Source organism: Lepus europaeus, chromosome 1 (genome assembly GCF_033115175.1).
Source record: "Lepus europaeus isolate LE1 chromosome 1, mLepTim1.pri, whole genome shotgun sequence".
Lineage (NCBI taxonomy): Eukaryota > Metazoa > Chordata > Mammalia > Lagomorpha > Leporidae > Lepus > Lepus europaeus.
Window position 1 is genome coordinate 48545328 of NC_084827.1, and position 25170 is coordinate 48570497.

General features: G+C 48.9%; 1 protein-coding gene across 1 annotated transcript in view; it reads right to left on the reverse strand.

Annotated features, from left to right (window-relative positions):
• Positions 1 to 301: 301 nt before the first annotated feature.
• LAMB1 (laminin subunit beta 1) overlaps positions 302 to 25170 on the reverse strand; it is a 72743-nt gene continuing 47874 nt past the window's right edge. The window contains exons 24-34 of the mRNA XM_062176551.1: positions 24530 to 24626; positions 14343 to 14712; positions 10462 to 10646; positions 8954 to 9195; positions 6304 to 6507; positions 5497 to 5641; positions 3513 to 3720; positions 3239 to 3380; positions 2162 to 2338; positions 828 to 987; positions 302 to 646 (exon numbers count right to left, since the gene is read on the reverse strand). Coding sequence (XP_062032535.1) covers positions 510 to 646; positions 828 to 987; positions 2162 to 2338; positions 3239 to 3380; positions 3513 to 3720; positions 5497 to 5641; positions 6304 to 6507; positions 8954 to 9195; positions 10462 to 10646; positions 14343 to 14712; positions 24530 to 24626 — 2067 coding nt within the window. The 3' untranslated portion in view covers positions 302 to 509. The remainder of the gene's footprint in view (positions 647 to 827; positions 988 to 2161; positions 2339 to 3238; positions 3381 to 3512; positions 3721 to 5496; positions 5642 to 6303; positions 6508 to 8953; positions 9196 to 10461; positions 10647 to 14342; positions 14713 to 24529; positions 24627 to 25170) is intronic.

Here is a 25170-nt window from a genome sequence, read left to right on the forward strand (position 1 = left end):
GCCCTCCCCTAGGTGGCAGTCAGGACAAGCCCTGGTCTACCCTCCTGACCTTGTAGGATTTGCTACTTGTTCTCAGTCCCAGAGCGAGGAATACTCACGGACACAACCGAGCAGCCGATGAAACAGTGAGGGTGGGTTAGGCTACATCCCTTCTCCTCCTCCCCAGCCTGACACGCCCAGTGCGAGGGTTTAGGAGGATGCTGGCCAATGAAATAGGTGAGGAGTAGCTTGTTTACAGACATAACAAATTCAGGTCTTCGTGGAGGCAGTAAACATTTATAAATCCATTTATAGTGAAAATAACACTCTTTGTTAAAAAGATTCATGTCCACTGAAGCAGTCAAAGTAAGTGAATTATACTAAGTATATATTTATACAAAAGCGCTGTACTTTATTTAGCTCCATACAAAGTCCGGTGGTTAAGAACATTAAATAGGTAATGAGTTTCACTTTATTAAACGCAGCTCTTTGGTCACGCAGGTGTCACATGCTTCCAGCCCTCCCTCCTGTTACAAGCAGGTGCTGTAAACAGCAACTTTCTGGCTTATATCCTTGAGGAGTGAGCGGACCTCGCCTTCCAGCCGCACTAGTTCTTGAGCTTTATCTTCTAAATATTTTTGATTGTCCTCATATTTTCTTTCTAAATCTGTGGAAGATAAAATCAAGAAGCAAGTTGGAACAGCTTATGCCATATTACGATTTTTTAAAACCTAATCTGATCTTTGCGTGTGAGGCTCTAGTTAAACGCCTGACACAAAGTGAGTTGATTTTCACCTTTTAAGTGAAACCAGCTCTACAAAAACATGAGCCCAAGTGGAGAGACCCACCTTTCAGCAGTTGCAGCTTGCTGTTTGCTTGAGCCAGAAGTGTTTTTGCTTCATTCTGTAGCATTTCAGCTTTCCTTCTGGCGTCGGCTGACTCTTGACTTTTTTTGGCTATGACGTTTTCTGCTTGCTTGTACTTTTCACCAAGTTCCCCATCGAGAACCTGCAGTTTCACATTGAGACACACAGAGGGGATATAGTGATGACATCTAAGAGCAGTAGTATAAGGGTGGCAAGCTTGCATCACATACACATGAGCTCAGAGGGTGTGCATTCTGGATAAAAGCCAGCAAGGCTGTTCAGGTTTCGTCAGCTTATCAATGGCAGGTAATTTAAAAACATCTCGAAACGGTGGAATCGAATGTCCAATTGACATGAATTTGAAAAATATTTCAAAGAACCTTTTAGATTCCCTAGGACTAATCCCTTATTCTCTTGATTAGCATTTTTCTTTAGGAAAGTAGAGTAGATGAGACATCAAAGGAAGCCAATTCAGAAGAAATGGCCAACCATCCATCTGGATCTTGACTAATTGAAGGTTTGAAGAGACTTGATATCAGGAACTCAAAGAGAAAAGGCAGATTTTTACGAAAGATGGAAGAAGGAGGGGTAAGATAGTAGCATATGCAAGCAGCGGCTGAGGAGGGAGAAAGGGGCTGATCTGGAAAGATGTTTGCACATCAAACTAACCATGGTGGACATTTCAATTCTGTCAGCAGACTACTTGGGGGATATATACTCTCAGCAACGACAGCTGCTCCCTGTTTTGTCTTCCCCAACCCTAAGGCACATCAAAGTTCCTTTTGTGTTGTTCCTAGAGGTTACAATTACTTCCACCAGAAATTCTGAACATCAGTAAGGTGTGAGGAGACAAACTCAGTCACCCAGCAGTATCAACACCACCTCCGTATGTTTAAAGCAGTATCTTTGGAGGTAAACGTGCCCACAGACTTCTAGTTAGTGCTTGGCTCCTAGTTAGAAATTTGAGCAGTGTGCATAATACGGTACTTTCTAGTGAGGAGTGAGGAGTGGTTAATTCAACTTTAGGTCTGGAAGAGGCAAGATTTGGTTTCCTGCTAAGTTGTTCTCTGTAATGAATCCTTTTTTTTTTTTTTTTCCTGCCATTTTCCTTTAGAAGTTTTCTCCAATGGCCAGGTAATTACGATACACCCTACAGATTGTTCTAAACACCAGACAGGGCAGCAGTACAAGTTCAGTATGCTTAAGGACTCTGACCCCCAAGTTTGGATTTGAGGACCCAGGACTTGCTCCTTGAGGAAGAAACCATGTTAGGTTCATACCCTTTATAAACTATGCAGTTAGAAAGGTTTCTGTACCTTCTTGATGTCTTCCACACTTTGTTTCACAGAATGCACTACTTTTTCAATATACTCTGCCTCCCCCGAGTTCTGGGCAGACTTCCGTTTCAGTTCTTCCATGTTTCTCTCGAGCTCGCTGATGCGCTGGGAGGCGTTGAACAAGGTCTCCTCAGAAGCTGCCGTTTCAGACTCAATCTGCAAACCAGTCAGTCATGGGGCAGGCCATTAGTTTAAGGAATGGTAGGAAGTACAAGTTTAGAGGAAGATTTCCAAGGCAATTTGCTCTAGACCCAAAGAACTACTACGAAGTGCAAAGTAGAATTTCAGCACAGCTTGTAGGAAGTGCCACTGGAGTCTTTGCTGTAACCTACAGGTGCATGTTGTTGTTTTGGTACTTCTGATGAAGCTGAGGCTGATGTTAAAGTGTCCTTATTGACAGTAAGTACGCCCAGGCAATACGATGTGTTAGGAAAGCACTTTAAGGGAACCTGCAAACTTTGGCTAAAGAACGAGCAGCTGTGAGAAGAGGGATTTCTGTGTAAACTTGAAAGTTAATGTAGGTGAGAAAATTGTAACTTGCAATTAAAGTATTTTCATGTATGGGTCTGTACCATAGAATTAATTCTGAATAACACTGTTGTAAAGAAACCGATGAATCAGTATGGACGTGCTAAAATTTGTAAATGTTTCAAATCACATAATTTCAGCCTCAAAGTTGATGACCTCAGAAAATTCTTTTAGTGTTGTAATAATTCTCAGAAAACAGTAACGAAAAGGTCTTATGGGCACAAAATTTAAAGGAACAGTGACTAACTCTGTTTCCTCAGTTTTCATCTTCTTTAGGCTTTTTGTGGAGGAGAAAAACCAAAGGGGGCTTAATGCTCCAGGACCTTCAGAGTCCCTGTCCCGTGAACACAAGCCTCCACTCCTAGCATCTGCTGAGGGAGGCAGTCAGGTACTTAGGTCAAAGCAGACCTTTCATGTTCAGTTGTAAGGCTTTCTGTTCAGAGGTATCTACCAAGCGCACTTGCTGTTCTGACTCAAGAATAAGGTGGGCATTTTCTCCCACCTGCTACAGTGACAGTAGCAACTTACAGAAGTCAGCAGGTTCTGGGTCCCCTGGATGTCCTCATCTGCTTGTTTAAGTGCTTTCTCGGCTGCAATCTGGGCCTTTTCCGCTTCTTCCAGGGCTTCCTTTACTGTGTCTGCGGTGACTTTAACGTCCGTTGCACTTTTGCTAGGGAAAACAATGAGACAATATATTGTATATGAATATGAGAAAGTACTGGCTTTGAGAAAGACCATTCACTGGTTCAGGAAACCGTGTGTTTGTCCACAGCCCCCTAGACACCATCACGTCCTCAGATACCTGGCCCTCTTAGCTTCTTCTAACAGCATCTCGGCTCTTGCAATGTCAGCCGCGCTCTGCTGTAGGATAACCTCTACTTGAGAGAGGCTCTCGACTCGTTCACGGATGTCTTCCGTCAGGTTCTGCAACTGCTCTGGGGTGCTAGGCATTTCCATTCTCAGTACTTCATTGGCAACCGCTTCGATGCTGTCCAGATCAGCACTGTCCTCTGTGGAGAGCAAAAGTGGCCATAGACAGGTGCAGAATCAGAGGACTCGCCCATTCAGCCACTCGTCCTCGTCCACCCTGGGAACAGCCCCCGTGGGCTGGCACCAGGGACAGGCACTTTCTGTTTCTCACTGAGGGGGGAGATGAGTACTGTTAGAATTTGTGGTAGGCTGGGGTTGTGAGACTTCGTGGAGGATGAGGAACTGATCAGGCTTTGAAGAGTAACAGGACTTGACATTTCTGGGAGGAGACACAGTTCATGCAGAACATGTTATGCGATGGTCTAGGGGAATGAATGGTTCAGAGAGGCCAGGGTATATAGCACAAACCATGTCAATACAGATAGAAAGAGCTGGTGTCCCTTATAAGCTAGATTCAGGAAATTCTATTATAGGAAGGAAGAAAATCCAGTCACAAAAGCAGGAGAACCAGACAATATGTTATCACGGGAGCCAAGGAGTTTCAGATGTCAAATGTGAAAAGTAGTCAAACTTGAGATGCGATAGATCCTCATTGTTTTTGAAGGTTAATTTATTTGAAAGAGGAGAAGGGAGAGAGAGATCTGTCTTCTATCCACCAGTTTACTCCCCAGAAGACCACAACAGCCACAGCTGAGCAGGCCATTATGGAATGCTGGCATAGCTTAACCTGCTACGCTGTAACACCAGCCACCAGTCCTCATTGTTTCAAGTCAGAGTTTTCCTTAACTTACAGCCCAAACCATCCTTGCTAATAACTCTTGCACTGTGACCAGCAACATGTCAATTCTGTCCGTTTTTTTTTTTTTTTTTTTTTTTTTTTTTTTTTTAAGGCAGAGTTAACTGAGAGGCAAAGGCAGCAGAGAGAGAAGTCTTCCATCTGCTGGTTCACTGTCCAAATGACTGCAATGGCCGGAGCTGAGCTAATCTGAAGCCAGGAGCTTCTTCTGGGTCTCCCACGTGGGTACAGGGGCCCAAGCACTTGGACCTCTACTGCTTTCCCAGGCCACAGCATAGAGCTGGATGGGAAGTGGAGCAGCCGGGACTCAAATTGGCACCGCAGGCAGAGGCTTAGCCCACTGCACCACAGTGTCAGCCCCAACATATCAGTTCCACAACTGACCACAAATTTTCTTCTCTACAGAATGCTTAAGGTGCAGGGCTGTTAAACTGGAGGTATAATATTTTGTAAATAATGACATTTCAGGGCCAACGTTGAGGCACAGCAGGTTAAGCTGCTACCTGCCAACACCAGTATACCACATGAGCCAGTTCAAGTCCAGCCTATTCCACTTCTGATCCAGTCCCTGGTAATGCTCCTGGGAACACAGCAAAGATGGCCCAAGTACTCCAAGTACTTTAGCTCCTGGTTCAGCCCTGCCTGGCTATTACAGGCATCTGGGGAGTATACCAGAGAATGGTATGCCTTTCAAATAAATAAATCTTTAAAAAAAAAAAAAAACTACAAAGATTTGGTAATGCTGAAGTAACCTCTCTTCCTTGAATGAAGGCTGCTAAGACAGAGTCCAGATTCCAGATTCAGTGATCTCAGTCTGTGTCTGACTCCATATCTTCACCCTGAGCACCCTGTTAGGTTTGTAAGTGCCCAACAGCAGAGAAGGTTACTTACATATACTTTTCTTCACATGAATACTTTCCATTTCTGGACATGTTGCTCTGAGACATTATACTCTCAGAAATTGATTTATGTAAAATACAGATTTGAATTTGGCCTCTCAAATAGAATCTCACAGGAACAGATACCTTAAAAGTAGTATGAACATGAGAAAGCTCCTTACGAGTCAGGAAGTCTCGGATTTGCTTGATCAGGTTTCTAAGATCCTCATTGCTCTTGTCCACTTTTTCTTTAGTTGCGTTTGTCTTCAACAGAACATCCTGAGCGTTCTGTTTTGCTTCATCAGCCCTCAGTTTTGCTTCAGAGACCTGAATACGAAGAATCAATCATTTCATCCATGGAACAATTTCACTTGGTCCAGAAAATGATGTTGAAAGCCCAAGCATTTGGAATGACAAATTCTCCCATTCAAGCAAGTACTGTTGTCCTATTTAGACTGACATCATTCAGTATTTAATACTTCCTACAGAGATAAGAGCTAGCACTGAAAATTTTCTCAAGTTGTTTTAACGCTTCCCAAACTTTCAGTAGCCTAGCAAGTGTCCCCTGTTTTTCTCAGGTTACCGAGGTAAATACTTCAGTTGAAAAGTATGTATCACTTTAGAAAAATAAATGCTCAATTGCTTAGTACAGAATTTTTTAACACACCTGGATGTACTAATAACCCTGGATCCATGTAAGGTAACTTGGTCATCTCTAGCTGTTGTCATCTAAGATTTAAACGTCTTGCTCTAAAGACTGTGTTACTGCCCCGTGAGTGAGGAGACGAGCGATTCTTAAACTCTCTGTGAATAAAATGTCCCCACCTCTTCCCCTGACCTGCCAGAAACATCAGCGTTCTTACTTGATTATGAAATGCCCCTTCATTTCAGCCTGCATTCAGAACAGGCTTCTGCCTTTCAGATCTTCCAGTCCACAACTGAAAGCAAGCAAACAGACTGAACAAAAACTGGCCCTGTCACTGAATTACCATCTTGGAGAGCTGCTCCACTTCAGCCAGGGCGCTCAGGACATCTCGGTCAAAGTCCATGGCCTTCTGCCAGGCACTGTGGGCGACAGTGACCAGGCCGCCGCAGCCAGGCCCCCCACACTTCTTCTCTCCCTCGTCGGTTCTGCAGTTGGGGCCGCCACACTCAGTCTCGGAACAGGAGGCCCCTGGAGGCGTGCCACAGGTCTGCAACGAGCCAAGGATCAGGCACAGAGGGTTTGCATAGTGAGTCTGCTGCAGCCGCACAGCTGCGAGGGCCTGGGTGGCCCCAGAGAACGTGTAGGTGGTCCTCAGCAAGGGTGCTCCAAAACAGCGTGTTCAGGAGCCCGGGGCAGAGAGGAACAAAAAGCTTAGGGATAAGCGGACCTGCTGATGGCCAAGGAAACCTGACAGCCTCTCAGTGCCTTCTGCCCAAGTGACTTAGAGTGCCATATGGCTCTGCCCAGGGTGCAAACACTGGTGGTGGTACCATGTTGAATTCTGCCTATGCAGGAGCTAAAGAATCCCCTCCCCCTTTTTTCCCCTAACCAGTTGGCACTTAACAGCACTGTGAACTCTGTTTCACCTTGTTAACTGCTACGGCGAACAGAGAACCATAAAAGGCCTAACAGCGGGCATTTTAGTAACTTCACATCCAGTTAGTGAGACGGATCACTCCTTACCACGGGCAGGGCTGGATGCATGGAGGAAAGTGGGCAGAGGGGAGACTGTTGAGGATTGCAGCCGTTCGCTGGGGAAAGACGTGTGGGTTGTGGGATTTGAGCATGGAAGTGGGGGGAAGGAGGAGAAAACAGTACGAAGGGACGAAGGTGGATGCAGCTTTTCCAAGTCACTACCCCTCCCTGCACTCAGAGTCCTCTTCCTTTCAAGTCTTCTAGAAACTTCCCTATTGTCACTCCTTGATCACAGCACACAAACGCAAACTGATAACGTTACAAGCCTGCTCTGTGATGGAAAAGGTTAGACAGGGAAGGAATCTTCCTTGGAGTCATCCTTTTGTAGACAATGTTCATACTGGAAAGAGGCAACGAAAAGCAATTACCAGAATGCTTCCAAACAAGGAATACTTCCAAACAAGAAGGTTTTGAATAAAACAGTCAGCTCTTTGGCCTGATAACTTAATTGTAACCCCACTGTATCTCCAAACCTACAATGATGGTCTCAAGGATACTTTGTAAAAACAATCTGACAGCACACCAGAAGATCTGTTTTGTTTCAAGAGGCAGGCATTTAAAAAAAAAAAAAAAAAAAAAAAAAGCATAGGCCTAGCTAAATATCCCCAAAGACAAAGGACTGAAGTACCTAAGAAACACAAAGGGTGCAACATCTATTTCTGTACCAGAAAATGACGGTATAGAGCCTACATGGCGCACTCTAAGGGACCCAGGGAAGCCAGCCAAGCCCGAGTGAGCACAGGGAAGGCACACGCTGGAGAGACCACAGGGACCCTGTGCCTGTCCTCCACACCCAGGACAGCTCCTGGGGCCCGCTTCGCTGCTTCTCGGTGTAGTTTGCAGAGATTCTACTTGTTGGCAATGACTGATTTTTGTTTTGTCATTCTTTGTAAGGAAGGAATCAAAACAATGGAAAGGGCTGGGAGGACTGGCATTTCATGTCTGTATGAAACAACTTTGTCAACTGGCTGGAGTCATTTGCACACTGCTCTGGCCCCTGGGTTTTTGTTTTCCTCTGCCTGTTTCATTTAGTGAGAAGTGGTCTACTTAGTCCCTATCTCCATTAGATGTTGTCCAGTTCCTTACACTGAAAGAGAAACATTGCAGGCATCAATACAGTTGGTCACGATTCAATACAGATAGCGCATTTTGTCCTTTTCAAAGAAAGTTTCGGTGGGGCCAGGACAATCATTTGAACAAAGTCAGGAGGATCGACTCCTTCCCAGTCTGCTAGTCATGTACCCTCCTCTTTCACTCTGTATTTCCAGGCTGAGAGAATTCAAGCCTTACTCTACGAAAAACTGCCCTGCAGATTCTCTCAGGGGGTGACCTTCCTTGGAAAACAAAGGAAATGGGAGTCAGGAACAGGTTCAGGTTGGCTTCTTTTGGCCTTCTGCCCAATTTTCATTAAACTCAGTACTCGATTTCATCTGGCACCGGAGTCGCTTTTTAAAAGCTCCTAGGAAATGAATCCACCTTTTAGGCAGATTGCACGGTTAATCTTCACCAGGTAAAGTTACTGGAACAAAGGGCCAGTTTAGCTAATAACCATGGAAAAAATTCTTTTGTGTCCTTGAAGTTTGGGGGGAAGGACCTGCCAGAACCATTCTAAACTCCTCGGAGATGGCTCTAGTCATCTCACAGCAAATTAAAAAAAAAAAAAAATCGTTTCAAGAAGTCACTGAGTCAATCTAACAGCCCCCAGAAATGGTCCTTACTCTTCTGTTGGGCCTCAGAGAAATGGCTGGGAGAGAGGGGAAGGCTGGAAACGCACATGCTGGCGTTCCCTTAGCCCGGCCACGCATGGGTCACGGAAGCCCCACCCTGGTCCAGAGACTTGAGCCTGTGAGCCTCACTCGTGCTGATGGCTTTGCAAACTGAGCAGTATTATCGACACAGGCAGGGTGGGCTTGTTCCTCCTCGCATCACAGAAACCAGGCCAAAGCCCGAGATCTTACCATCTCGGCCACAGCTGACAGGTCTAAGCTTTGCAGTTTGCCTGCCAGTTCATCAAGAAGGCGGGCCTGCTCCTCCTGTTTCTCTCTGAACCGGGACTCCTGCTCCATCATCAAGTCTTCCACTCTTTCTCGCGTGAGAGCTGACTGCTCCACGGTGCTGTGGGGATCTGTGGTGGAGGCATTCACCCTCTCTTCTGCTTCAAGAGACATCTGGAAGTACTTGGTAATGCTGTCCAAGGCGCCTAGGGCAGGAAATGACATTGCCACAGTTTACTGTGTTGTACCGAGCTTCCTCACCAAGCGGTGCTCACATGTGCTGTCTTCTGGCCCTAAGTCTCCTGTTGAGTTTTTAAACTCAAGAAAGAAGGTATTTATGAAATAGTAGAGCTGTCTCCTTGAGAGCAGGGTATCTACCTTGTCCCATGAGCAGTCTGCCTAGCTCTGAAGGACGCCAGACCATCTGGGTGAAAACTGAAAAATAAGTTCATCACACAGATGTCTCTACGTGCAGGCCAACATCCAGCTCTTAATAGCTGCTATCAGGCAGCTTGCTGATAATCAGGCCAGCTGATTTCTCCCTTTCCTAAGTCATTTATTCAGATCCAGCCAACGACGAGTTATTAGGCACAGAAAAACAACGTGGTTATGCTTTGACATTTTAGGAAGCTAGTTAAACCCAAAGGCTACCAACTGCATAAAACAGGATGGCCAGGGTGATCTAACATTACTTCTACTTTGACTTTTTGGGGCGGTTCAAGATGGCCTACAACAGCCCCTAAGTGTAGGATTTGCAAAAATTATTTCCTGACCAATCAACATTCCCAAATATGAAAGGATCTGCAGAAATGTCAATTCAGTATTGTAACTGTCAAAAAGAACCACGCTCCAAGAAAAGGCCAGGGGGTTAAACTACTCACTGGGAAAGTCAGGACACGAGTACCATTCTGTTTTTTTGTTTTTTGGACAGGTAGAGTGGACAGTGAGAGAGAGAGAGACAGAAAGAAAGGTCTTCCTTTGCCGTTGGTTCACTCTCCAATGGCCACTGCAACCGGCGCACTGCGCTGATCCAAAGGCAGGAGCCAGGTGCTTCTCCTGGTCTCCCATGTGGTGCAGGGCCCAAGCACTTGGGCCATCCTCCACTGCACTCCCGAGCCACAACAGAGAGCTGGCCTGGAAGAGGGGCAACCGGGACTAGAACCCGGTGTGCCGGCGCCACAAGGCGAAGGATTAGCCTATTGAGCTGTGGCACTGGCCACAAATACCATTTTAACAAATACTGTCATTCACACTGGGGAACCACTGTATGCCCCTTCGTTTCTCTGTGCCCTGTGTCCCACATTTTGTAAAATGAAGACCTTAATCCTCATCTGGCCAGAGATTCACTAAGTTTTTAATCGTTACAAGTACTTCATTTTTTTTTTTTTTCCTGAAGACGCTATACCCAGAGTTTAGACACATGGTTTAAATCCATTGTCTAGGACTGCATATTTGTATAAAAAACCACTCACCTCGAATATCAGAGTTTTTGATAAATTCCAGTTGTTCGGCGAGTTCTTTCACAGTGTTGTCCAGGTTCTCTGCCTCTGCCTGTAGAGACTCCAGTTCTGCGGTCGTGCTGTTGCTTTGTGAAGCTGTGTCAGATAACTTCACTTCTACCTGGGCCATCCTCTCTATCACATCTTTGGTGAGTTTCCTGTAACAGGAAAGGTAAGCTTACCTATGTAAAATAAACCCATGGAGAACTGTTCAGTCTCTCGTACCTTTTCTACTAACACCGTACCCGTCACTCTGTAATTTCAATCCAACTTGGTCTTTTGTGGCAGAGGTGACTTGAGTACTGATCTGATTCTGAGATCATAATTAGACCTAACAGTCTTTCTTGCTCCATAGGGGAGTGAAGCGAGACCACCCCACAGCGCATGCAGGCGTGTCATGGCCATCGAGGGCTCGCACGATTCCCAGGCCATGCTGTACGATGAGCATGCATGAGCAGAGTTCAAGCCCAAACCATCCCACCCACGTCCTAAGACACTAAAAACTCAAGACTGGAGAAGGTCAGTGGGGCCGCCCAACCCTGCTCTGAAAGACCTCTCCCCTTCAGACCAAGGGCTGCCACATGAGCCCCCTCCTGCCACCCAGCACCCTACTTTCACCTTTCCAAAGAAAAAAAGGTGCCGTCTACTGGCAATGAAAGGTGCTACATGTAGCTTTCACAATATTTCATTTGGAGTCCCAAACCTGTATTTTGTTCTGTCTTCCTGTCTCCAACGTTATACCTATTTGTGTGTGTGTTTCACACATACAAATACAAGGAAGCATCAAAAAGTTCATGGAGGGGCTGGCGTTGGGGTGCAGCAGGTTAAACAGCCGCTTGGGTTGCCCATGTCCCAGTCCCATGTCGGAGTGCCTGGGATGGCAGCAGATGACCACTCAAATACTTGGGCCCCTGGCCCCATTTGGAAGACCTGGATGGGGTTTCCAGCTTCTGGATTTGGTCTGGCCCAGCCCTGGCTATTGTAGGCATTTGGGGGGATGAACCAGTAGATGGAAGATCTCTGTCACTCCACCTTCCAAATAAATAATTGTTTTTTCTCTGTCACTCTGCCATCCAAATAATTTTTTAAGTGCATGAAGTGCATGAATAATTTGTATTATTTAATCCGCCTTCTATGAACTCTGTGAAGCCCCCCATACAGTGTGTGGGAGGCAGGTAGGCCACACAGAATGCGCTATTTGAGTGGACATTCCCTCTGAGAATTGCTGGTTCGTCTCATTACACACAACCATCTTCTCAGGGACCCAAGGTATAAAATTACAGCTGGGAAAGGGTAGAGATGCTGAAAGGGTGAGGGCCATTAGCAGCATGGTATTTAAGGCTGAGATAATAAAATGACCTACTTCAAGAATAAGTACCTTTTTAAAATCTTATTTGAGAGACAGTTCCCATCAACTGGTTCACTCCCCAAATGTCTGCAAAGTTCTTAAAGGGATCACCTGGGAAAATTAAGTTATATTTTATAAACCCAGTGACTTATTGGGGAAAACACAGCTGGTTTTTTCAGTGCTTTGCTTCTGTTACTCTGTTGATTCTCAAAGGCTTTCGCAGGTCTCAAAAAATGTTAGCAATCCTGTAAAAAAAAAATCAAAACCGACCTGGTATATTTTTAAACAAGGCCACTTTGGATACAGAAGCGTGTGCCTGCCCTTGGATATTATGTCAAAAAAGCTTAGTGAAACTCGTTTTCCCGAGATGACTGCAATCAGCCTCCAGTAAAGGTACAAACAGAGTGGTTTTGGGGATGTCATCTCTGGGCAGGCTCAAGGGACACCACATTTTTTTTTTTTTTTAACTCTCCCAGAGGTGAGAGACCAAGACCAAAACTCCTTTCCTAAGCGGGCTTTCACTCAGACCATGGCTCCAACACCTGGTGGTGACTGCACGTGAGGAGGCTGAGCCTTACTGAGGGCGAGACCACGCTAAACGTGTCAGCTCCCCCACAGCACACACACTGCCTACCGCCCAGGGCAACCACGTGGCCTTGGGCACAAAACCCGGGCATTAAACCCAAAGATCAGTTACTCTACTTTTTACATTTAAAAATGTCTACTCTCATCTTATTTGAAAGGCAGAAAGAGGGAGGGAAGGATGGAGAGAAAGCGAGCGAGAAGATAGAGGAGACAATAAGGTCTTCCATCCACCGATTCATGTTCCAAATGCTTACAACAGCCGGGGCTGGGCCAGGCTGAAGCCAGCAGATCAGATGACTCAAGCCCCGTCTTCCACTTGAGGGTCAGGGACCCAGGTATCTATGCCATTGTCTCCTGCCTTCTGGTGTGTGCGTTAGCAGGAAGCTGGGACACAAACCCAGGCATCTCAGAAGGGATGCAGGCGTCTCAAGTCTGTTGCCCCAGATGCCCACCCTGGAACCCGTTACTTTAAATCTAGACGGTCTTCAGGAAGAACCTGCTGTAAGGCACTGAGCTAATTATGTCCACGGTGCCCTTCCTGCTTCTCAACAGCAGTATGAAATGAAAAGTCCTGGGGCGGGGCTGTGGTGTAGAAGGTTGAGCCTCTGCCTGCAGTGCCAGCATCCTGTATGGGTGCCAGCTCAAGTCCTGGCTGCTCCACTTCCGATCCAGCTCTCTGCTATGGCCTGGGAAAGCAGTGGAAGATGGCCCAGGTGCTTGGATTCCTACACCCACATGGGAGACCCAGAAAAAGCTCCTGGCTGCTGGCCTGGCACAGTCCTGGCCGTTGCAGTCATTTAGGGAATGAACCAATAGATAGAAGATCTCTCTCTCTCTCTCCTCCTCTCTGCATCTCTGCCTTTCAAATAAATAAAGAAAAAATAGAAAAGTCCATCTGGCTTCCTGGAGACTGTGACCAGAGGCCCACCAAATACAACAAACACTGCTGAAATTATTATAATGTAAAATCGCCTTCTCAAAGTGCACATTTAGCTATGAAACAGTTCTCTCGCTCATGCCCATGCGGTGAGTCTACAAGAAAACCCTATAGCACCTGGGGGACGAAAGCTTTGTACGCTTTCCCACTCTGCCCCTTCAGCTCCCAGGTCGGGAGTTGGGGGCAGCAGGGGTGAGGCTGGGACAAAGGACAGAAGAATGATCCCTGAGAAGCTGAGTGACTCAGCTCAGTCCCCTGCATAGCCTGGTAAAATCGCCACCAGCCGACAGACAGGTGATCACCCAGAGAGAGCTGGGAGGAGGACTTGGCACTGTAGGGCAGCTGCCGTCACTGGAGGAATTCTGCGGCACTGGTCTAGACCAGAGGCTGCAGCACATTTCCCAGCCCTCACGTGGCCATCTAACCCCTTTCCTAACAGAAACAACTTGGGAGTACACAGTCTTTTTTTAATGGTAATGGAATCACCCTTAAGTGACGCTATTTATAATACCAAGAAATCACATTATGTCTTGTGCAATTATATTACCATTCCACAGATCAATCCTTTAGTTATTCTGCAAGGCCAGTGTTAGCCTCCATCTCCTCCCCGGAGTGGAAAATAAAGGCCTGGGGATTCCATCATTCAGGTTCAAAGCCCAGTGCACAGCTGAGAAGAGATTCAGTCAGGGGTCTCTGGTCTCCACTGCTTGGGAGCATGGTTTCGCAAACAGTAGCACTGAATAAAACACGCACACAGTTTACACTGCGGCTTCCAGAACTGCGGACCCCAGGGACGCGCCAACGTTCACTCATCCAAATGCCCAGAGTCAGGACCGTGGATGACGAACGGCCCAGGTCTGTTTTCACTGCCAGGACCAGCCAAACCCTTTGGCAGAAGCACCATGCCAGGAAGTCTCTGCTGTTTATTCATCAAGTTGGAAAAAAAAAAAGAGTGAGCTGTTACACCAGCTCAGAGCTACTCACTCTGCTTCCTCGAAGAGATTCCCGATGTTTTTCAGCGGCTCGGCCGCGGGGCTGTGGGCTAGGATGTCTCTGATCTCATTGACCTTCTTCTCCACCGAGTCCACGGTCTCCCGGTAAGGCCCAATCACGCCGCTGATCTTCAAGGCTTTGGCTTTTTCCAAGAACCTATGCGTCTTGTTGGTCAACTCGGCGATGATCGTGTCCCAGAGGGCAAAGCACTGGTGGCAGGGCGTGCAGTTGGGGAAGACTCCCGAGTACCCTCGTGTGCACTTGTCACAGCGGGGCCCCTCGACACCCTCCACGCAGACACACTGGCCCGTGGACTGGTCACACTGTGGCGTCTCGATGCCCCTGGGGTCACAGTCACAGGCTAGAAGGGAGACAGCGATGCTTCAGACCTCCATGCAGAGCTCCAGCGACAAGGTTTGGCACTGAGAATCCCTGGTCCCTGTTCCCACGGGAAGACGTCCACTATCCAGGACAGCATAGCACCCTTCCGTGGGGAGGCTGCAGCACATTTCCCAGCCCTCACGTGGCCATCTAACCCCTTTCCTAACAATATCACTCCTGTTACCCGAAAAGCAAGCAGCTACCGCCGACGGCTCACTATGTACCAGGCGCTGCATTGCAGGAATAGCTGCTATACACCATCTCATTTAGCCCTCAGAGTGACTGCACCGAGAGGGATTCTAGTAACCTCCGATGCAGAAACAGGCCAAGAGGCACAGCAAAGAAAGGCCGGGCCAGGACCCAGACTCAGCACCGTGCCTCTGCCTCCCTCTAGCGTCCGCTTCCCTGAGCCCATGGCACCGGGAGACTGTTCAGGTTGCATCTGGCCTAAGATACAGCAAAAACGCACAGCCCCTGGCTTCACCGGCCCTGGCTGAAGCAGGGCACAAACAGAAGAGGGACTACTCAGTGAAATGCAATCAACTAGGTGCAAAGAAAACTAAGGCCATTTAAAGTAGCTAGTTTACAAAGGCTTTCAGCTAAGTCTGAACTAATCTGTGGGTGTCTCACACTGTGGTCATCACCCCAGCACCACAAGCACCAGCTCCTAAAATGCCAGATAACAGGGGCAGCCTTGTGGCACAGCTGGTTAAGCTACCACTTGTGACGCCGGCATCCCATATGGGCAGCGGTTCAGGTCCCAGCTGCTCCACTTCCGATCCGGTTCCCTGCTGATGCGTCCAAGTACTTTGGCCCCTGCCATCCACATGGATGGATGTTCTAGCTCCTGGCTTTGGCCTGGCCCAGCCCTGAATAAGTTTTTTTAAAATTGCTGGACGTGACACAAGGAGTCTTGGAGCCACTGAGTCTCCACAGCACCAGCGTCTCACGCATGGGCCAATCAGTGTCCTTGCCAATAGCTGTGACCAAGATCACCTATCCTGCCAGTGCCACCCAGCCCCAGCTGACAGCCCCAAGCTGCAAGGGAACACATCGTTTTCATACCCACACCTGATGTGTCATAATATGTGTACAAAAAGGCAAGTAAGCACATGTAACTCTGGCCTCAAATCCACTCTGGGAAAATGTTGGATTAAATACATTTTAAACACCCTGCAAATATACTGTCATGTTTCCTTAATGAGACTGTGGAGTGTGAGGGTAGGGCACAGCTGAAGCTGTTTTCCCCATAGGCAGTGTCACGTGCAGGGTTAGCTGGCAGCTGGAGTTGAACAGTGTCAACGGTGTGGGCATTCCAGGGACACGCCACCTCTAGAGGAGAAGCCATGTCAACGCCGGCCAAGCACAGCAGCCCCAGCCTCAGCCTCCCCAAGACAGCTCCTCACGGGCCAGGAGCTGTGTCTGGAAGACGTCCCACCAGAGCGCCTTCCAGAACTGGTTGTCCTGCTGTCTGCTCCGAACGCCTGCATCCGTGTCCCCCAGCCACAGGTCTGTGGCCGGTACCATTCCTTTGTCCCCCCCCACCCCCAGCTACACCCTGCCTTGCGTCGCTTGCTTAGCTCATCCAAACTCATGTGACCATGAGACTTTCCTTAGTGCCGTCCCAGAGGAATAAGAGGATGGCTTGGACAAAGCACTGCTTTGGGCAGGAAGAATGGAGAGAATGCCCTACCTGAAGACTCTATGTTGTTTACATTTCAGGAATGGATTTTCATGTCTTTGGGAAAACTCAGTCATCTTCTAGAAACAGAGTTACCTGGGTCACCCGGCCCACAACCCCCTGGAGGCTTCCTTAACCGCAGGTGGCAGCCCCACTCCTCCACCCCCAGGGTGGGACTCTGGAGGGATGGGTGGGGCCTGAGAATCTGCGTGTCTAACAAAGTCCCAGGACACGCTAGCATGGAGGGTCACTAGTCCCCATTTCGAGAAGTCCTAACTATGCACTTCCCTGGGTGTTGGTGCCCTCCGTGTTTGTGTACGCACGTGTGTGTGTACATGTTACACTCTCCACGGGGTACAGAGTCCTGACTTTGCAAGTTCACCAACGATGCACAAACCTGACCAGCTGTGTAAGAGAAGAACAAAGATGCCATTTGTAATCCGCGAGACTCCAACGTCTGCTCCTGCCCTGTGGGCGGCGGTCAGTGGGCAGCCCTCTGAGGATCGCAGGGGTGGCCCAATACCCACTTTATGGGGCCTGCCTACCCCACGTCTCCCAGAGGCCTGAGACAACTGAGATAGATGTCACATAGTTCCTAGTCGGCTTAGAAAGTTCTTTCTTCTCCACAGAGGATACAAAGGTACACACTATAGTGTAGTCCTAAGTAGATTTTTCACTGGATCCACGCTCGGGGCAAGGATTGCGTGCTGACGTTGAGTTTACCTTTAACGTCTCGGACAGTTTCTCATGTGCTTCGCTGCTAAAGGCACACCGTGCTATCATTGCCCTGCTGGGAAGGCACCAGCCCAGGCCCACAGAGGCGGCTGCCTTCCTCGTCTGGCCACAAGGGGCGCGCCTGAGCCAGCAGAGCTCCGGCACTTTCCAGAGGACAAGAGCCCGTTCAGCTGAACTGCCCAACATTCCTTTCCCTCCACCGAAAAGCCCACCATCAGATTTCACAGACGGCCGCAAGGCAGTTTAACCACAGCCACCGTCGCTCCTGAACCCCCTCTGCAAGGCAATCAAGTCACTGCTCGAAAATGCACTGGGCTTTCATTTCTCACTGAAGCCGGGAGCTGCTAAGGCTCCTCTGGCCCTGTGCTGCCTGCCCCGCCTACCAGAAAGCCCACATATAGGACCTTGCAAGAAGAAACCTCCCCTTCCAAGAACATTCTCAGTCAATTTCCCACAGTCACGTGGCGGAAGGAGAATGGTCGGTCCACACGTGACCGTGTAACACGTCCCAGGGCACTCACACTACACAGATTCTCCAACCACCTCTCACCTCCACTGGGATCCAAACAATCATAAACCAGCCCTGAAGGTGGTAGCTGTTGAGGTCCACTGGGTTTTCCTTTCTCTTATGAGAAAGGGATCAAAATCCAGGCAGACCTAGAGCCTGGTATTGCTTATGGGGTCACTGGGCACAGAATCCAAAACTTCCTCTTGAAAGGAAAGACCGTGTGTATAGAAAGAACAGTTAGGATGAACCCATCAGCTAGTCGAAGAACAGCTTTTTCTTTTCTTTTCTTTTCTTTTTTTTTAAGGACTTATTTATTTATTTGAAAGGCAGAGTCACAGAGAGAGAAGGAGAGAGAGAGAAATCCTGCATCCATTGGTTCACTCCCCAAATGGCTGCAATGCCCGGGGCTGGGCCCAGTTGAAGCCAGGAGACAGGTGCTTCCTCCCGGTCTCCCACATGGGTGCAGGGGCCCAAGCACTTGGGCTGTCCTCCACTGCCTTCCCAGGTACATCAGCAGAAAGCCAGATCGGAAGCAGAGCTGCTAGGTCTCAATCCAGCACCCATATGGGATGCTGGCATTTCAGGAAGAGATGCCACAATGGCCATAATGCCAGCCCCCAAGAATAGCATTTAAAAAAAACCAACACAGTCATTTTGATGAGCCCTAAGAATCCCACAATCAACTGTAAGTACAATCTGTCTTGTCATCAGTGGACTTCACCTAGGTTTTACTATGTCCCTTTACTGAAAACACCCTCCCCTGGAGGCAGGTAAATGAAGAATACCGCACCTGCTCACAGAAATACACCAGCACATCAAGGGCAGGATGGGCAGCAGCCTACGGCCCGTGGCCAGGAGGACCCACTTTCCCTGCTTGCTCCACGTCCTTCCCATTCCTCCACGAGACTCCTCTGCCCAAGGAACACAGTCGGCTCTCAGTGGCCTGGCGATTTAGACTCTTCCTGGGGGAAGCCAGACTCCCCTTGACTCTGCAGCTGACCCGACTATTCCCTGAGGCCAGCGCCCCGGCCTTGCTGCCACAGGTAGTCCTTACTGTCTGCTGTCAGCACACACAGTCTACACAGGGCTGGCTTTAGGAGATGGGGTCAGGGGAGGGAGAGAGCTCACACCTGTGGGCACTTCACTCCCCACAATGGCTGGGGCTGCACCAGGCCAACACTGGAAGCCAGGAACTCAATCCAGTTCCGCAGTGCAGGGAGTAGGAACCCAATTACCTGTGGCCTCCCAGAGTGGGCAGTAACAGGAAGCTGGACCCAGGACTCAAGTTTAGGCACTCCGATAGGGAACACAAGCTCCTAACCAGCATCTTAACCCCTAGGCCAAATGCCCACCCCAGGCCTGGTTTCAGATCCCAGCTCTGCTCTCCCCTCACTTGAACTGTCTTTGGCTATGCCACTTCACCTCTCTGAGTCTGAGATATATCAACCATGAAAGGGAGTTGTATTTACCCCCGTAGGTAGGCTGCTGTCACTCTCACACACACACACACACACACACCCCTACAACTGCTCTGCCCTATGTGCAGATTCTCTGTAAATGGCCACTACAGCTAAGCTTGCCCATGAAACCTTCCCTCACTACCCAGTTCCCCCAAATCTCGCTCCTTTTTTTTTTTTTTAAATTTAAGATTTATTTATTTATTTGAAAGGCAGAGTTAGAGAGAGGCAGAGGTAAAGGCAGAGAGGTCTTCCCTCCACTGGTTCACTCCCCAAGATCCACCACGGCCGGGGCTGTGCCAATCCGAAGCCAGGAGCCAGGAGCTTCCTCCTGGTCTCCCTTGCAGGTACAGGGGCCCAAGGACTTGGGCCATCTTCTACTGCTTTCCCAGGCCATAGCAGGGAGCTGGATCCGAAGAGGAGACGTAGGGACTCGAACCAGCTCCCAGATGGGATGCCGGCACCGCAGGTGGTGGCTTTATCTGCCACGCCACAGCGCCAGCCCCACCCCTTCTAACCCCTGAGAAGCTCTGTGCCACTTGCCTCCTGCTGCCCTGTCACTACCAGACCCCACAGCCCCTAATAGCTGGCAAACGCCTCCTTTCAGGAACAAGCTCTTCCCGCTAGGCGGCCATGGCCACTCCACGGCGTTTCCCGGGGAACCTGCAGTTTTCCCTCCCCTGGACACAAAGCACTGATCCTAGATATCAGGCAACAGGCCACCTCCTGCCACCGGCCTCACCTCGGAGCACCATGGTCTCCAGGGTTTGGGACAATGCAAGGTGTGCTGCCACCCTTTGTGGGTATTTCAATTTTGTTGAAAGCAAAAACCCTCAATACCGTTCATCTCAGACATGCGATTTCTTTTTTCTGACCTCTCCTACTCCCTTTCTCTTTTCTGACCTCAACCACCTAACCTCCATTTTGGAATGAACGTTAGGAGATGGAGATGATTAGTCCCGCAGGATGCAGCCGCCTATCCAGCCCACGGCTCATCTTTTTACATAAAGCTCAAACAGGAAGTACTCTAGGCATCGCAAGCCATCCCGTCTTCCTCACAATGCCTTAGCTCTGACAGTGCAGCACAAAAGCACCATAGGAAATACATGAACAAGTGGGTGTGAAACTTTATTTGCCAGGACGGGCTCTGTGGCTTAGTGGGTTAAAGCCCTGGCCTGCAGCACCGGCATCCTATATGGACACCAGTTCAAGTCCCGGCTGCTCCACTTCTGATCCAGATCCCTGATAATGTGCCTGGGAAAGCAGCAGAGGATGGCCCAAGTCTTTGGGCCCCTGTACCCATATGAGAGACCTGGAGGTAGCTCCTGGCTCCTGGCTTCCGATAGGCTCAGCTCTGGCCATGCAGCTATTTGGGGAGTGTCCCAGTGAATCCAAGATCTCTCTTTGTCTCTACCTCTCTCTAACTGTCTTTCAACTAAATAAAATCTTAAAAAACAACAACAACAACAACAACAACAACAAAACTTTATTTACCAAGATTGGCAGTGGGCTGCATTAGGCAACCTGTGTGCAGTTTGCCTGCCTCTAGTCTGGCCATCACTCCTGGGGTCACATACTCTGTGGCTAGGATCACAGAGACAAGATTTCAGTTTACTAACAACAATATAGTTTGCTATGCCTTACTATAGTTTGTTCAAGAATCCAGTCACCGATGGTCTCCTGACTCACGATGGAAATGAAGGATAAGATAGGTGATGGTCAAAGAGATCCCAATTCGAGCAAAGAACACAGGTGGGCAGGGGAGTGACCTGTGCCTGTCGCCTAAAGAAATGCAGGGAAACAGGTGAGACAGGAAGACAGCTGCTACCCAGAGCCCCACACTGCCAGTTGGCCTGGGTTTTTAAGAAACTGGCCTTTTCCAACAGCCAGGGCCCCAGACGGAAACCGTGCCTTCCCTCTGCTATCTAAGAGTCAACAGACTCCTCGTGTGACCCTTTGACTCCTGAGGGGCACCATGCAGAGCTGCAGGCTGGAATTCCCTCCAGCATGTTCTGCAGTGGGCGGAGGAATTCTCTCCCTCCACCCCAGTACAGTGGTGGGCTTGTTCAGACTTGGCTCTGTAGGCCCAGAGCCCCAACCCACCCAGACAATAGGAACATTCACCAACTTCTAACTTAGGGGCACCACTCATTTGTCTTTTGCATAACTGCATTTCTTTTCCATAAGGAGCCACAGTCAGCAATGACCTAGGGCTTTCTGGAAGTATATTGTTGGCGAGGTGGCGCCACAAAGTCTAACTCTGTGCCTCCCAAGAAACCATTTCAAATGAAGACGTATTTGGCAATTGATGACAAAATTCAGAAAAAAAAAAAAAAAAGCTTATATATTCTTTTCCCATGGTGCCATCTCGATTCGGACGGCACATCTTCTGGTCCTTGCCAGTTTCCATATCCACCCCTTTGCTTCTCTGAGTGTGTTCCATTTTACAGGCAGATGGACTTGGACTTGGTCTGCTTCTGCATTTCTGACCTGGCCATCACCTGACCCTCCTGGTCCTGCGCCCACTGCCATCCCTGTGCCTGGAGATGCAGCCCCCATTGTTAGCTCAGTTCTTTCTCTGGATACCTTGTAGGTGGTTAGCTTCTTCTACAGGGTATCCTAAGCACTTGGGGCTCAACACGTTCTAGTTGGAGCGCCTGCACTGGACACTATGGGGACATGTATCATCCTTGGCTCCTGGACCCCAAGTGCCTATAGATACTGCTCCAACAGGGTGACAACCCAAACGCTCCCCCTTTGGCTTCCAAATGCCCAACCCGAGCCAAGCCAACGTGCGCATGAAGGACAGAAAAGAGCAGAAGCGGGGAATGCCCGGGTGATGCAACAGCATTTCATAACTTTGAACTGCCAGAGTTGGCAACAAGCTCCGAATAACTTCATCCTAGATTTTAACCCTTCGAGACAAGGGCTTTGTGGTCCCCATTTTTTAAAGTGTACCCATGAGGATGGAGAGATGACACAGTTTAGTAGGAAAGCAACAGGAGGCTGGACCCCTTGATCTAGAGCCGAAACCTGTCTTTCAGAGCACCTGCACTCAAGTGAGACTACAGTGCCCCCCAACTCACTTTTCCTTGAGGGTGGTAAAGGGATGTGAAGGCTCAGAGAGCCGGGAAAGAAGGCAACTTCTCCACATATGTATTTTGAAAGTTACCTATGAGGGTATTTCAGAAAGTTCACAGAAACATAAAATTCAAACCTAAGTTTACTTTGGTGCAAAAAGTTCTTAAAATCCATGCACGGCTTTTTTTATAATCCACATTTTCCATGACCTTTGCGAAGAGTCCTCATGTGTGTTACATATGCATAAATGCACAGGAAGAAGACCGGACAGATTCTCCCCACACTGTGTCCAGGGGACAGGGAGATGAGTGGGGACGGTGTTTTGTCCCAGCGCAGCAGTAGTGCTGAGCTGAATGCAGCAGCCCAGCTCCAGGACCCACGTGCTCTGCCATGGGGTCTCTCCACCTGCCTGCAGCCCTGCTGCCCAGGAGCCACTGAGATCCGCCCAGGCTTTGGGAAAACCACAGAGCCTCATCTCTACGATGACCTACAGAGAAAAGGACACTACCAAATGCAAGAACAGAATAGAAGACACAGGTCCCACTTCCATGCATTCTCAGTACCTGAACCATGCTCCTTTGCAGAACGCATTGGTTTGGTTTTCTTAGCGCCTGTTTGCTTTTCCTGATGATCAGCTTCTTATGCAATGGGCTGACCTTTCTTCTGGACAGAATGAGCAAAGAAGCTGGCCAACACAGATGCCTCGAATCTTATCCAGCCAAGTTTCTGAACCAGAGTCTAACTTTTGACCCAAGCAAGTTGACACGGTTCCTGTAAGCCATGACTAGTCTGGCGGATTGAGAGGCCAAAGTTTACAGCAGAGATAAAAGGGTCAGGGGTAAAGCTCGGAGAACTCCGTGAACAAGTCTCCCACCGACTCTGCCTCGCACTGCTGGCTATTCAGGCTGACCCAGCCGACATGGAGCGAAAGGTCAGCAGGCTGTGGCAGCCAAAGCTATTCTACCAGCCACACGCAAGCTCATACAACCCAGGCAGAAGCAACCAGAGAGTATCTGGGGAAAAACATCAAGTCCTTAGGGCATTGCAAGACTGGAGAATTTAACAGAACAGTGCTTCGAGCTCTGGACAAACCAGATTTCAAGCAGTCTAACTTTCAGTAGTCTTTTTGGGACATTCGGCCCAAGCAACATCAGCGTCTCTTAATACAAGTGCGAAGGTCCAGACCCCTTACAAACAAACATCTGGGCTCAAGCTTGTCTGTGGACACAGCAAACATCACCCCTTGTGTGAGGCCAACCTTAATCCAAATCTAAGATGCCCCTGCCTAACCCTCAACTTAAGAGCTACAACCTTGCTTTGCTCTGGCCCCCCGCTTGGCATTTTCCTGCTGTTAAGGAAGAGATGCTGGGCTTGCACTGGGAAGGAAGACAGGCCTGTGATAGGAGACACCGAATGAACTGCTCGCTCAAAGTTCTGAATGACTTCCTGTTACCGCTGTAGCCTCATAGTCCTTTCGATAATTTACAGCTCACCAGGGACCTCTGATTGCAGATGTACAACAAAGATAATAAACCAAAGAACACTTAGGAAACTACAGGAAATATTTACCCTGAGTTATAAATGAAGAACATAGACAAGAAAACCAACGAGGAAACAGAGAATAAATATTAAGAAAAAAATTAAGCAATCCTAATGATTCATCACTTTAACGAGCTATTGCTCTTAAGAAAATACCCATTTCTCTCAGTCCTTGTTTTAAAAAAAATCATTATCCAAGGGAGAGTCTGGGTTTCCTCCCGTTTACCAGCTCCTACTCTATAGCCCCTCTTTGCGTGCATGAAGGCTCTGACATCACCCTCAGTTCTCACTGGTGGGGGGACTTTGTAGAGACGGGGACACACACACACACACACACACACACGTGCACGCTGAGGGCTTTCACCATCAACAAACTCTCCTTTACTCTCTATTACCAGAATAACCATTTAACTCTACAAGTGCCATCAAGGATGCTGGCCACCAAATACTGTTCAGAGGGCACAGAAACCCATTCGCACAAATCTGCCATTGCTACGGTCCCATTCCTGTTAATGGCATTAAAGAAAGCCACCATGCGTCCTTGTGACGTGTGCAGAAAGGCGAGCCAATTCTCCCCCTCGTCTGGGGCTGGAGGTGCAAGCGCGTGCACTCTGCTACCCACACTCATCGGCAGGGCTGCACGCGCTAGACATTTTTGTTTAGATCTTGACTATCAAGTGCTTTCATCATTAAAATCGAGTTCTAAGAGCCAATTGGTACTCTTTGTGTTTTCGCGTTTACCAAAGGCCCCTAGAGACCCCACTCCCTCCCAGTGTGACGGCCGCCCGCGCCTCACCTCGGCACTCCACGTCGGGGTCTCCCCAGAAGAGCTCCTGGCACTCGCTGCAGGTGCGGCCTCCAAAGCCGGGCATGCACTGGCACTGCCCCGTGAACTGCGGCCAGAAGACAGAGTTCGGTCAAGCAGGCTCTGGGGCAGAGCCAGCCGTCTCTGCTGCTCTCGCAGCTGCCAGTCGGGAGAAGCGGGAGCGGACTGTCTCCTGACAGAGGCTCCCTGAGCTAACCCCGAACACGGCTCTTTCTCCAGGCCCCGGTGCCAAGCGCCCAGGGTCAGCACCTCCCAACTGTGCTTTCACCAAAGGTTTGCAAAGGCCTGGAGCACAACATGCTTTGTTTCCAGGTCTCCTCCCTTCTATCTCCACAGGACCAGTAACAATCCTTGGCCACCTGTCACCCACTTTCTAGGGAGCAGGTCCCCTAGCAGGTGTCAGTGCTGGGCATGGCTACGCGGTTCCTTTGCACTGTCCTTTCTCAGGTGAGTTTACACCTGCTGCTGGGACACCATGTCGACCTGCCATGGCTGCATCAGACGGGACTCTGTGCGTGGGGGACAAGCGAGGGCTGGTATCCAGCCCATGCTGTGTTTGCCAAGCTGTGGGTCCCGGCACATGAGGAAGGGGGTGCCTTTCTCCCCCCACC